Source organism: Anomaloglossus baeobatrachus, chromosome 1, assembly GCF_048569485.1.
Source record: "Anomaloglossus baeobatrachus isolate aAnoBae1 chromosome 1, aAnoBae1.hap1, whole genome shotgun sequence".
Taxonomy (NCBI): Eukaryota; Metazoa; Chordata; class Amphibia; order Anura; family Aromobatidae; genus Anomaloglossus; species Anomaloglossus baeobatrachus.
In genome coordinates, this window is record NC_134353.1 from 68,079,594 (window position 1) to 68,093,842 (window position 14,249).

The 14,249-nt window shown below is 48.9% G+C and overlaps 1 protein-coding gene across 1 annotated transcript in view; it reads left to right on the plus strand.

Moving 5' to 3' along the window:
- Positions 1-14,249, plus strand: part of HGFAC (HGF activator) — a 176,971-nt gene that overhangs the window by 15,293 nt on the left and 147,429 nt on the right. The window contains exon 3 of the mRNA XM_075333158.1: positions 3,927-4,011. Coding sequence (XP_075189273.1) covers positions 3,927-4,011 — 85 coding nt within the window. The remainder of the gene's footprint in view (positions 1-3,926; positions 4,012-14,249) is intronic.

Here is a 14,249-nt window from a genome sequence, read left to right on the forward strand (position 1 = left end):
TCTAGGTTCTTAATTAGTGTTTTTATAATGCTCGCCGGTGATGAGGTGGCAAGCTGCAGTGAACTCACTGGACCACAGGGGAGACCTGGGCTACCCAGACATGGGAGGGGCTTGACTAATGCGGGCGTCACATGGTACGATCTATCGTGCGATCGCACGAGCGATCGTACCCGCCCCTGTCGTTTGTGCGTCACGGGCAAATCACTGCCCGTGTCGCACAAAGTTGTTAAACCGCCCTCACACGTACTTACCTGCAGAGCGACTTCGCTGTGGGCGGCGAACATCCTCTTCCTGAAGGGGGAGGGATGTTCGGCGTCACAGCGACGTCACACAGCCGCCGGCCAATGGAAGCGGAGGGGCGGAGATGAGCGTGACGTAAACATCCCGCCCACCTCCATCCTTCAGTATAGCCGTCGGGTGCCGCGGGACGCAGGTAAGCTGTGTTCATCGTTCCCGGGGTGTCACACGGAGCGACGTGTACTACCCCGGCGCCATGAAAAATAATTTTTTAAAAATGAGCGATTTGTACACGACTCACGATTTGTGACCGATTCTGCGTCGCACGGAGGTGTCACACGAGACGACGTCGTGAACGATGCCAGATGTGCGTTACGAAAACCGTGACCCCTACGATGCATCATATGATAGATCGTTTCATATGACGCTCGCATAAGTGACTACCAGGTAGACTCCAAGTGCCACTCCCAGGGCAGTGTACAGGATTGTGGCAGCTGACCCCCAGGGCAGGAACGGGCTCAGGTATGGAGAGGCAGAGTCTCTGGTGCTGGCAGGTGCAGATGGGACCACTGAGGAAGACTGGACGGACTGGCAAAGTCACTAGTGTTGGCAGGGACAGCCGAGACAACTGAGACAGACAAGTACGAGTGAATGGACACAGGAACAGGTAACAGACTGGACAAAAGGGACATAGACTAACTGATCATGCTACTCAGGCACCTCCCCTAGTGGAAGGATGCCTTAAACACCTAGGGAGAGTGTATGTGAGTGCTGGCCCTTTAAGAGCAGGGAAAGTGGGATTGCGCCCCTTAAGTGTACTCCTGGGAGACTTGGGCGATGTGTGCAGGCCCCGGGAGTAGGAGGCAGCAGAGAACCATGTGGATGACCGTGGGGATGCAAGGCAGGGCGAATCTGTGTCCCTGCTGGGGAGAGGCAGAGCAGTGCAGCAATGCCAGCGCTACAGTTCTTTTAGGAAACCAACAGCAATAAACTGACTCGGACCTTTTTGTATTTGAATGTGTGCAAAGGTCATTGTGAAGGGACAGAGAACAGGATCTGCATGTACTGTGTTATATATCATTATAATCCTGTCTGTTATGATAAGACTGCTGAAAATTCTTCTTGAGAGCATAGAACAAACCGTGGGCAGCGTATATCAGCCACTGGTTACACAATATGTATGTTTGATTCTGAAACGCTGCGGCCTTCCAGAGACAAACATACTTTTAAAAGCTGCCACGTATAGGCATTGACAACATACATTGCTGTGATCGTATAGCCAGTGACTGATATATGCTGCCCACGGTTTGGGTGAGACATGTATTAGCTGACAGGTTGCCTTTAAGTGGCCAGTGTCAAAATTGCAAGATTTATTACTAATTGTGTTTTTTGGGGTTTTTTTTGTGTTTTTTTTATATACAGATTTTGATATTGGAAAAAAAATTGGAAATACATTTAAAGCAAAAGCCATATTTTAACTGAGGTTATTCTATTTATTTTATTAGCCTATATGAGAATTTACAGTTGTCACTGAGCTAGTGGGTGGAAAGTAGCTGCTATGATGTCTCCTATGCACGGTACTCAGACATTAGGGATTGCTCTTCTCCTGTCTCTATGTAGAACACTCTCAGAAGCAGCAACATCAGTACTGAGCAGTGTAGATGTGAATCCAGCACTGGGGTGAGATAAAACTCTAACTAGAAAGCAGCGGCACGGGCATGTGTCTGTACTTCTCCCTCTTCTCTCCCCATCCTCCATAGATTTCAATTAGTAAGCTGACCAGTGAGCTGGCAGTCTTTGTTTTGATCAAGTTTTCCAAAGTGAATGATAAGGCTAGGAAGCAGAGCAGAGTGGAAGAAGTGGCTCATAAGTGGAAATGGAAGCATATTTATTTGCTAAAATATATTACAAAGGTTTTTTTTTTTAAATTTTACTTGTGCTGCAGATTTATGATTATTAAAGATCATTTAAGGGAATCTGTCACCAGGTTTTTACTATGTAATCTGAGAGCAGCATAATGTAAGGGCAGAACAATCAATGATGTGTCACTTGTTACTCTGCACGCTGTCCTTTTCATACCATCAGTGTTCAGATTAGAATGCTGAGCCCCGTATAACCCCGCCCACATCACTGATTGGCAGCTTTGTGTACACTGTACAGTGACAAAAAGCTGCTAATCACTGGTGGGGGAGGTGTTACACTGAGGCATGAAACTAGGAGGACTAGGAGGCATGAAACAACTAGTCCTGTAGTGATATTCTTCTGATACACCACTGATTTTTTTTTTTGTAACAACACAGCCTAGTTAGTGACCCATCACTGGAATCGGGCTCTTACCCCCTATATCATGCTGCTCTTTGATTATGTGACACCCCTGGACTATCAGGTAGTCACAGGATGCTGCACAACCTGCCCTTCTGCGTGGTATTCAAAGTCCCTCATGGTTCTGGGTCCCTAATTAAGTGATGTTGCCTCCAACAGCAAATCAAATCCTAGATACACCCTGCACCACACCCACCAGATACACCAGTGGTCGGCTTGAGTGGAATAGTCGCCCACCTGGGGGGTCGGGGAGGGGAGGAGTGTAGAGGGTGGTGAGTAGTGAGTTGAGAGAGAGAGAGAAAAGCTCGGGAGCGGTGGCTCCTGGAGGAACTGTCTAGGTTGTAGACTGTGGTCTGGGCCTAGAGGAGTCGGACCACCAGTTGCAGGGGATTGTGGCAAGGGGCCTAGGTCGGGGAGTAGCTTCAGGCAACCCAACAATTCACCTGAGGAGAACTGAGCCTTTATGATCCGTTCCCACCCGCTCCAGAATCCGGGCATTAGCACAACGAGGGAGATAGGAATTTCCAAACCAAAACAGTCCAGAAAATCCCAAGCCTGAGCCCTGAGAGCAAGCTCCCACAGTTAGCCACAGTGGGGAGCGGGGCCCAGCAAGTTCCATACTACTGGGCCACCACGTTGAAGTCAAACTTAGTGCCAGGAGGCAGGTCACGGATCACCAGGCAATACCATCGGGAATGGGACCCGGACAAGCTCCCCTCAGTGGCAGCGGCACCCAGAGATTTGGTTTATCTGGTTGTCAGCATCCACTTATTGACTGAGTGAGTACAAAAGTGACCCCTGCATCCCACGGCATCCCCCTCAGAGTCCCGGGGCATTCCCCCTACCGAGGGCTACAACATCTTGCTGTCCCACTTCATAACCCCGGGTACTCTCAACGGCATCGGCGGTACTCCCTATATTACCGTACACCACAGGTGGCATCACGAACTATATACTTCAACTCCCCTGTAAATACCCCCTTTATTTCAGTGGCCGCAAAGACCCCTGGGTACGGTGACCCTCGAGCCACAGCGAACCCGGATCCGAGCAGCTCTGCTGCTCCCACGGCGGGCGGCACAATTACATACCATAAACCTGCTGACAAATTTCCTTTAATAAGTGAATAGCAATTCTCTGTTGATTCTATCTACAAAAAGACATAGACTCCCCATAGCCTATAATGAGTATGTGTTACATCTGTGAAAGACTGACATCGGAATGAAGCCCTTGGCAACGTTTTCAGGGCAGAGAAGAGGGACGTTGGCGCCATGATCCAGGATTATTCATTTATGAACTCTTTGGATACGGTTTTTAGTATTTGTATATGTTATGGCGCATACTTATATGTACATGTTGTTATATTTTAGAACAGACCTGGGTATGACAGCCGTGGGAGACCCGGGAGCTTCTCACCGATTAGACTAATAGTTAATAGCACAAACGGGACAAAAGGTAAGACACGCTTATCATTCATTAGTTTTCCAAACTACTAGTGGTTTAGTATGGCTCCAGTATTTGCACCATGTAAATGAGGAGAGCACTTTGGAGCCGGATTTTAAGCGGGCTTTACATGCTGCGACATCGCTACCGATATATCGTCGGGCTCACGTCGGTAGTGACGCACATCCGGCGCCGGTAGCGACATCGCAGCGTGTGATGCAAATGAACGAAGATCAACGAGCGCAAATACGTGCGATATCGTAGCTTGTTGTCACGTCGCTCATTTCCATAATGTCGCTGCAGCGACGGTACGATGTTGTTTGTCGCTCCAGCGGCATCAAACACCGCTGTGTGTGACGCCGCTGGAACGACAGACATCTCCTTACCTGCCTCCACCGGAAAAGGAGGAAGGAAGGAGGTGGCCGGGAGGTTCCGGCCGCTCATCTACTCCCCTCCTTTTCTATTGGGCGGCGGTTCAGTGACGCTGCTGTGACGCTGAACGACCCCCCCCCCTTAGAAAGGAGGCGGATCGACGGTCACAGCGACGTCGCAGGGCAGGTAAGTAGTGTAACGGGGGAGTGCGACTTTGTGCGCGACGGACAGCGATATGCCCGTGTCGCACAAAAGAGGGGGCGGGTACGCATGATAGCGATATCGTCACCGATATTGCTCCCGTGTAAAGCCTGCTTTAGTTTCTATGAGGAGGCTTGGAGCACCTGAGGATTTACTATGGTGGGCGGTCAACTTTTCCCTCATTTTGCAACCTATTGATTTCTAAGCATTTAAAAATGTCATCTCTCCAAGTGGAAAGTGGTAATTTTTCAACAGCAGGAGATGCAGACTGGGGATCATCACTCACCATTTGAGATCAGCCCTCACCGCTTGTATGCTTTACCTTATACCATCCCACCGCATCACCAACCTCACCACCAGCTTATGTCAGCCCCAACCAATCTCTTCAACCTAAGTAACCCCTGGTGTTTCTTTCCTTCCTCTTTTAAACATGCAACTATCACACCCATCCTGAAGAAGCCATCCCTTCACCTAAACTCTACATCCAGCTATCGCCCCATATATCTATTCACTTTTATATACGTATATCAATAGCTATTTATATTGAACATCCAACTTGCTTCTCAACAACCTACTGTCATGTTTTTACACGTGGAGGGCGCGTTCTGACCAACAGATGTCTGAACGCACAACAAAACACCCCACAAGAACACCAAAAACAAGAGGGACACCAGGAATACAATAACATAGGTAGGCCCTGGCGCTAGTGAGAGGGAAGGTAGGACGCCTCCTGTCTTTACCTGCTGCTGTACCCTACACTCCTAGCCAGACCGTATATAGGCTCCGTATTGGTCACTGAGCAGGAATATCTAAAACCCTGAAAAGACGCTTCAATAGGCCTGGCTAGTGAGTGGGAAGGTAAGGATTACTAGGCCCACCACTGCACTAATACAACAAGAGGGGAGGTGAGACAAATAGGGGAATAACAACCAAAATGGAGAAGATACGACTTCAGGACGAGTCCACAGCAGCTCTTTCCATCAAGGCAGCCAGAATACAAATGGTTTTGTATAATCAGAAAAGATTGCTGGGAAACCATGCTACTTAAACACAAAGCTGACCTGCAATGGTGGGAAGCTGCTGGCAGCAAAACTGACATTAACAGTTTCAGCACCAAGAGAAATGAAACAACATAAATGTAGAGTTCCAGATGGAGATGAGAGGCTCCAGTCCTAAAGTATGACAGCTATAATCCGGCTTCCGTCCCCACCACTCCACTGACCCTACCCTAACCCAAATTACTAATGACTTACCTCCAAGGCTAACAGACAATTCTTTATACCCTTCCTTCTAGACCTGTTCTCTGCTTTCCACACAGTTGACCATTCCCTTCTTCCTACTACAGATCCTCTCTTCCCTTGGTGTCAAAGACCTTGCCCTCTTATCGATCTCCTCATATCTCACAAACTGCACATTTAGTGTCTTCCATTCCAATACTGCTGATCCAGCTCTCTGTTGGTGTTCCTTATGGACGCCTAGTTTTCTCCATCTATACCTTTTGGCTTGAGACAACTCATAAAGTCCCATGGCTTCAAGTAGTATATATACACTGACACTCATATTTATTTCTCTGGCCCAGACATCATTTCTGCTGTCCAGAATCCCGGAGTGTCTATCAGCCATATCCTCATCATCCTCATATCATATTATTTTCATCATGCTCCCTAAAACTTGATGTGGAGAAAAACAAACTCCTCATCTTTCTTCCAACTCCCTCAACCCTCCACCTTACTATCTAGAACGATAAATGACATCACATGTACTGTAAGACTAAAACCTCAGAGTAAACCTTGACTCTGCCCTGTTCTTCACAACACAGATCCAGCTTTTACCACCTCCTACTGCCTCCAACTCGAAAATATTTCCAAAATTTGTCTTTTCCTGAACCCTGAATCTACTAAAATGATAGTGCTGCACTCATCATCTCCCACCTCTACTACTGCAACATCCTCCTATGTGTCCACCTTGCTAAAAATGTCACATCTCTCTAGTACATCTTTTAAAGGGGTTTTATGAAAATTTTAGAAACATGATGAATGTGACATAATTAAAATTGCACCCGTCCTTGTCATGTGTCAGAAGTCAGGATGGCTGCACGCTGGAGAACATAAAGTGCACACTGTCTACTGTCAAGAGGAGCTTTCATCAGAAGCACACGGACCTCACTCAGCCGAGAAGAGTCACTGGTTAAATCTTTTCACTGAGGGAGGGGAGGATTTCCTCAGCTTCAATGCTCAGTAGAAGTATATGTGCTTAGTCAGTGAAAAGATTTATCCCGTCTCGTGAGCGCTGCTCCTCAGCTGCTTATGACCGCAGCTCCTCTTCACAGTTCAAATGGTCTCCAGTTCTGTTTCTCCAGCGTGCAGCCATCCTGACATCATGACTAGGACGGCTCCAATGTCAATTATGTCACAGGCATCATGTTTCTCACATTTTTGGGGAACCCCTGCCAGATTATACTGCCTCTCCCCTCACTGCTCCTCTGCTTCTGACAATCTCTTCATTGGCTTTCAATTTTGCAGTTTAATTTACTGATAATAAGGTACAAGACCGTCCATAATCAGTCTCCTTCATACATCCCCAAACTAAATTCCCGCTCCCTCCCCACCAATAATCTCCAGTCCTCACAACACCTCCTCCTGCTCCTCTGGCACAATGCAGTTAGGAAGGTAACATTATCCTGGCGTTCCCCGACCCCAGACTAATCCACCATCAGACCACTGGCAGACGAAGACAGAAGAGGGCCCCTGTACAAGAACAATATATGGGCCCTTTGCAGTCCAATAGCTCATCGTAATCCAAAATTCCTCCTGCTTTGGACCCCTCTGTGGCTGGACAGGTTACATCACTAAATGTCTCCTGGCATTAGACTGCCAAATAAGTGATCTGTCACTCCACATGAAACTTTTTCACTGCTCCAGAGTCTAAAGGGTGCTTTACACGCTGCGACATCGCTACCGATATATCGTCGGGGTCACGTCGGTTGTGACGCACATCCGGCGCTGTTACAGACATCGCAGCGTGTAACACAAAGGAGCGATGATCAACGAGCGCAAAAACGTGAAAAATCGTTGCTCGTTGACACATCGCTCATTTCCCAAATATCGTTGCTGCTGCAGGTACGATGTTCGTCGTTCCCGCGGCAGCACACATCGCTACGTGTGACACCGCAGGAAAGACGAACATCTCCTTACCTGCGTCCTCTGGCAATGAGGAAGGAAGGAGGTGGGCGGCATGTTCCAGCCGCTCATCTCCGCTGCTACTGGACGGCTGCCGTGTGACGTCACTGTGACGCCGTACGAACCGCCCCCTTAGAAAGGAGGTGGGTCGCCGGCCAGAGCGATGTCGCAGGGAAGGTAAGTCCGTGTGACGGGTGTTAGCGATTTGCCTGTGACGCACAACCGACGGGGGTGGGTACGCTCTCAAGCCGATTATCGCAGCGTGTAAAGTACCCTTTAAGACTGTTGTTTTTCATCACTCTTGGACACTTGGCATTGTGCTTGGTGATGTAAGGCTTGCATGCAACTGCTTGGCCATAGAAGAGAAAGATCAATAGAACTAAATGGGAAAACCTGAATTCATTGATTAAGAAATGTGTCCCAATATAATACATATATAATGTGCACTTCTATATGGCGTAATCATAGCCCAGTGACTTACTACACCTAATAGAATTATCCTCTCAACAAAGATTAAATTGATTCCTCGACTTCAGTATCAGTTTAGTGCCCAGTTGTGTAACCTATTATAGAATAGCCTTCCATGATTTTTGGGCTATTTCCCCATTTACTGGATCACTATCAGTGCAGGTACTCCATAGATGGGAGTCCCATACAAGTGCTCTTTACCCAGTATTAAGAGATCTGATTATGGTACGATTATAAGGCGGGAATAAGGAGAACGTGCCTTAGGACCCTGAGTGAGGGAGACCAATCTTTATACCACACATTTATCCACAGTATATATCTATTAAACACAATGACACTTTTATGATTGAACCTACAATAACGAGGGATGGATTGTAGCAATATTTTAAAGGGCTCACAATATAAAAGGGAGACTTTAGTAAATAGTAACCCATCATTTTTTCATTACAATCCTATCAGTTACTATTTATTTAAATAGGATATAATCATCTCTAGGATACCATCTTTCATGAAAACAGGGATTTGCAAATAGCTGTTCAGCAATCCGACTGGCAAGATTAAAATGTAGACCCATGTATGTGGCCATCACTTTCAGAGATTTGGGGAATGACTGGTTCTCTCCCTATAACTAACTCAGTAGACAGTGCCATAACCAGGCTATATTTGGCTGTTATAGGGAGTCTAGATGACTGCTCGGTTGGCGGTGTCGTCTAGATGATGGCTCGGTTGGCGGTGTCGTCTAGATGATGGCTCGGTTGGCGGTGTCGTCTAGATGACTGCTCGGTTGGCGGTGTCGTCTAGATGACTGCTCGGTTGGCGGTGTCGTCTAGATGATGGCTCGGTTGGCGGTGTCGTCTAGATGACGGCTCGGTTGGCGGTGTCGTCTAGATGATGGCTCGGTTGGCGGTGTCGTCTAGATGATGGCTCGGTTGGCGGTGTCGTTTAGATGATGGCTCGGTTGGCGGTGTCGTCTAGATGATGGCTCGGTTGGGGGTCGTCTAGATGACTGCTCAGTTGGCGGGTTGTCTAGAGGACGGCTCGGTTGGCGGGACGGCTCGGTTGGCGGGTTGTCTAGAGGACGGCTCGTTTGGCGGGACGTCTAGAGGACGACTCGGTTGGCGGGTCGTCTAGAGGACGGCTCGGTTGGCGGGTCGTCTAGATGACCTCTTCACTAGTGATGAGTGAATACTAGCTATTCAGGTTTGGATTGTTCGAAACAAATTTCAAAGTACTATTCCGGTATTTTTCTCAAATAACCAACCTAATGCACGTTAATAGGAACCCAAGCATTTTTCTGGGAAATCTACAAGGAAAAATGCTTGGGTTCCCCATTCACTTGCATTAGGTTCATTATTCATGACAAATACCGAAATAGTACTTTGGGATTAGTTACGAATAATCCAAACCCAAATAGATGGTATTCACTCATCACTAGTCTTCACTAAATTGTTTGCCCAATGACCTCCATAAGACTTTATCTGGCCTTTTTTTGGGACTAACCAAAGGTGTCTAATTTCTCCAAGAAACATAAACTTCCTCTATGGTATGTACAGATTTGTCATGGTTTTATACACTGGGTTTTAATCTATTCAGTCTGAGAGCCTGATACCGTAAAGAGGCAGAAACCCAGATTCCAGCGTTTTCACTTACTTGGCTGTTTACTGTAGTTTCAATTAAATCCATGTTTTATCAGCAGGAGATTATCACTAGAGGACTCTGTGTCTTGTGCCATGTAGTCCTCCTGCTTTGTGTCACCCTGCCCTATCACTGATTGGCAGCTTTCTGCCTAGGCACAGTATACACAAAAAGCTGAAAATCAGTGGAGGGGCGGAGTTATACAGAATTTCACATTCAGAGAACTGGTATTTCTGCATGAGAGAAAACAGTGATTTTATCAAAACTTCAGCAAGCAGCCCAGTAAGTTACACATTGCAGGAATCAGGATCTCTTATGCTGCTGTCAGATTACATAGCCAAAACCTGGTGGCAGATTTCCTTTAAGCAAAATGTTAAAGGGGCTTATTAGTAGTTACCTTCAAGCCTGTGTCTGCCGTACACCCCCTTCCCTAATCCCTTGATCAAACATTTTTTGTTTTCAGGATCTGTATAAAGTCTCATCAAGGGCCGCACACTAGTATCGTAGCCTTGTGCCTTCTTGATAGCAATGCCGATAGTAATGTAAATCTTGTTTTTGTTTTGCACGAAACGAACAAAAAAATTGCATTGGCTTCAGAAGTGTGACTGATGGCGGATGATGAAAGCAATGGCTGAATGTAAAAATGCTGGAGGATCTGAGTGAATTAGGCTGCATCTCAGACGGATCACTCGGGAAATGCACATGTGCTGTAATGGGAAGAGACAGCTCCGTAATGGGACAGAAGTACAAAACTACAAAGTAATAGGTCCCTCGCTGTTACTGTTAGAAGGTGTCAGCCCGGCTTTCATTTACAACTCCTGCCTCATCTTGCTCCTCATTGACATATACAAGAGCAAAGGAAATAGCATGACCCAGTAACTCCGAGCGGAGCTGCCAAGAATTTATATCACTGAATTTATACGAAAAATGTCATACACGAAAGGAATGTGTAGGGGGTGGGCAGACCCCTTACAATGAGGCGCAGTTTTCCCCTGAGAATTGTTAATGTTGATGTTATTTAATAAAAATGTTTTTACAGTTTTAGTGGGTTCCCCTAGTGGCCGGGTGGGACGGCTGTCCCCATAGAAACAGAACGAAGGAAAGGAGGAGCCGGCAGCAGAAAGGAGAGGGAGAAAAAGGGTTGTTAAGGAAAAAGTTAGTCAGGAGGCAGTTGAGTCCGGGACGGGAGAGAAGAAGCAGAAGGGGCAGAGTGTGGGAGCTGGGTGGACAGGAAAGCGAAGGAAAAGAAGAGAAGTGTCCTCAAAGGGTGAAGCAGAATTGGTGTGGGTCCAGTCTGTTAGCCGGAGTGGGAGCCTAGGTGAAGTGGAGTAGCCGGGCACATCCCCACTAGAGGAGACGTCCAGAGAAGGTTTTCCCCAGCAGAAGTTGTGAAACCATCTGATTATTGCCTCTGTTATGAAGAAGTGTACAATAAACATGCCTTCTGGTTCAACCGACCTACGTCTGCAAAGTGTTTGTACATCTGACGGCGTTATCTGCACCACCACACTCTGCCCCACCAAGCCATCTCCTGTCCCAAAAGTGACGGCGGAGCCGGGGTAAGCCTGAGAGAAAAAGGGGCCACGACTACAATCCCCGAGGCACCCCTGGCACCCCGTTACATGTGGCGTAGTCGGCAGGATCCGGATTATTGGCGAAGGGTCCCGATTCCATGGTGGGAAGAACAAGTGGTGCCTAAGGCGTTGGACCGGGCACAAGATGGCGGCAAGATGGCCGCCGTCTTCACGGACACAGTGAGCGCGCGAAGAAGTGGCGCCAAAAGAAAAGCCTGGGGCTGGCCGGTGAAGAAAAAGTACGGAGTACGCCGCCCAAAGAGGGGAGGTGCTGGCCCCAGGATGTTGTTGAAAACATGTGAAGAGGCCGGCGGTACAGAGAAAAAGAAGGACCGCCTATGCTGGGTCGATTTGATGTGCGAGACTGGGGGTGGAGTGTATACAAGAGCGGGAAAAGAAGGCCCGCCTCCACCTTCTCCAGCATCTCCACTGTCCCCGGCGCCATTGCAAGAAACGCCAACTCAGAGACTGACTCCGAGCAAGATGGAGACCCCGAGAAAACAACATGTTGCCGTGGGCGCGCTGGTAGCAACCAGCCTGGGCAGAGGGCGCCCGAAACAGACTGCGGCTGCAGAAGGACTTTCCATTACCTTACCGGCTGCGCCAGGAAGACCGGAGCAGCCCACAAAAGTAACCTGGGTCACTACCTGGGATGCCGCGACCGGTGAGACCTCGACCGAAGTCCGGGCCACCTACACGGCACAGCTGCAGCCGGGAAACAAAGTCCTGGGTACTCCACACCAGTGTCCGGAGCTGTTCCCGCCAGTCGAGGTGGGATCTTCAACCCACACAGCAGTTCCGGCCCCGGAAGAGCAATATACCCGGGAGCTAGAAGAAGACGAGTGGGGATTCTTTTGGGAGCCGGTGAAGCCGACGTCCCTGACTCAGCGAAAGTCCCCATCGCCTGAACCCGATCCGGTGCAGGAGAGGTTACTTGCCGAGACCGTGGCCCGCGAGATAATGGCCGGTCCCCTGAGCGATGAGTTCGAACGGCAGTGCACCGTTGGCACCGTAGTCAAATTTAACCAGAAGGAGGGCTATGGATTCATTGAGGATGAAGAAACCGGAGACCATTTTTTCTATAACCGGGTTAACCTGGACACTGAGGGCTTACCACAACGCCTTCATACGCTGTACCCGGGGGAAAAGGTGAAGTTCCGAAGAGAAGTGGGATGCCGGGGCCTATTTGCAGTAGGAGTGACCCGGATGCCCACTACACAAGAGGCCGCACAGTGGCAGCAAGAAATTGAATGGGAAGAGTGCCAATACCGGAGGCGTACCCAACAGAGACCGGTGCTGGCTGAGATTTCCCGGCCGAGAAGCACGCTGGCGGTATCGCCCGAAGTCATGACAGGACTGAGTGCTGACCCAGAGAAGGGGACACCGGCGGTGTTGGCTATTCACCAGAGTCTGGTCACACATCCGGTGATCGTCGTGGGTAGTCCCCAGCCGTCCCGTTCAGCGACCCCGTCACCCCCGTCGGGGGTTGAGGAGGCAAGACCGGAGACGGAGGCGCCAGAACCACCCGTCAACTACGAACCGTTCCGGAGATTGCGCCGCTTGCCAGGTCAGTCCCTTTCTGAATATGTGAGGGCTCAGCGGGCCGAATGGCAGCGCGCTTACCATCCCGAGTGACCCGTAATGACCGGAGGTAATGGACATGTTCGTGTTGAATACCGGCATTGTTAAAGAGCCGGAAAAGTTCCACAGTTTGCAACCATGTTTAAGCTACCGAGCCCGGAAGGAGGCTGATGCTGGACTGAGCCAGGGGCTCCCTCTGTGTTGTTAAGGAGGACTTTGTTGTTTGTACTCCTGCCTGCCAAGCCCGGGAGTGCTGTGAAAGCCTCCGGGCAGAAGCCCTGCAAAGACCGGGAGTGCTGAAGGCCTCCGGGCACACTATCTACCAAGACCGGGAGCTCCCAGGAGGGACTCCGGGCGCCAGACTTGTGCGCCCCTTGAGTGTGCCTTGATGTGAACATGTTTAGAGTTTTTATAAAAATGACTTTGCTGCTAAATTGTGTTTTCTAGGTTCGTGCCTTGCCGGGAGGCTTAGGCAGAAAGAGGGGAGGAATGTAGGGGGTGGGCAGACCCCTTACAATGAGGTGCAGTTTTCCCCTGAGAATTGTTAATGTTGATGTTATTTAATAAAAATGTTTTTACGGTTTTAGTGGGTTCCCCTAGTGGCCGGGTGGGACGGCTGTCCCCATAGAAACAGAACGAAGGAAAGGAGGAGCCGGCAGCAGAAAGGGGAGGGAGAAAAAGGGTTGTTAAGGAAAAAGTTAGAGTCAGGAGGCAGTTGAGTCCGGGACGGGAGAGAAGAAGCAGGAGGGGCAGAGTGTGGGAGCTGGGTGGACAGGAAAGCGAAGGAAAAGAGAAGTGTCCTCAAGGGTGAAGCAGAATTGGTGTGGGTCCAGTCTGTGTTAGCCGGAGTGGGAGCCTAGGTGAAGTGGAGTAGCCGGGCACATCCCCACTAGAGGAGACGTCCAGAGAAGGTTTTCCCCAGCAGAAGTTGTGAAACCATCTGATTATTGCCTCTGTTATGAAGAAGTGTACAATAAACATGCCTTCTGGTTCAACCGACCTACGTCTGCAAAGTGTTTGTACATCTGACGGCGTTATCTGCACCACCACACTCTGCCCCACCAAGCCATCTCCTGTCCCAAAAGTGACGGCGGAGCCGGGGGTAAGCCTGAGAGAAAAAGAAGCCACGACTACAATCCCCGAGGCACCCCGAGGCACCCCGTTACAAATGTATTAATTTCACCTAAAGACAATTTGTCTGTTATGTCTAACGTTAACTTTGAAGGTGTATTCCATAGAA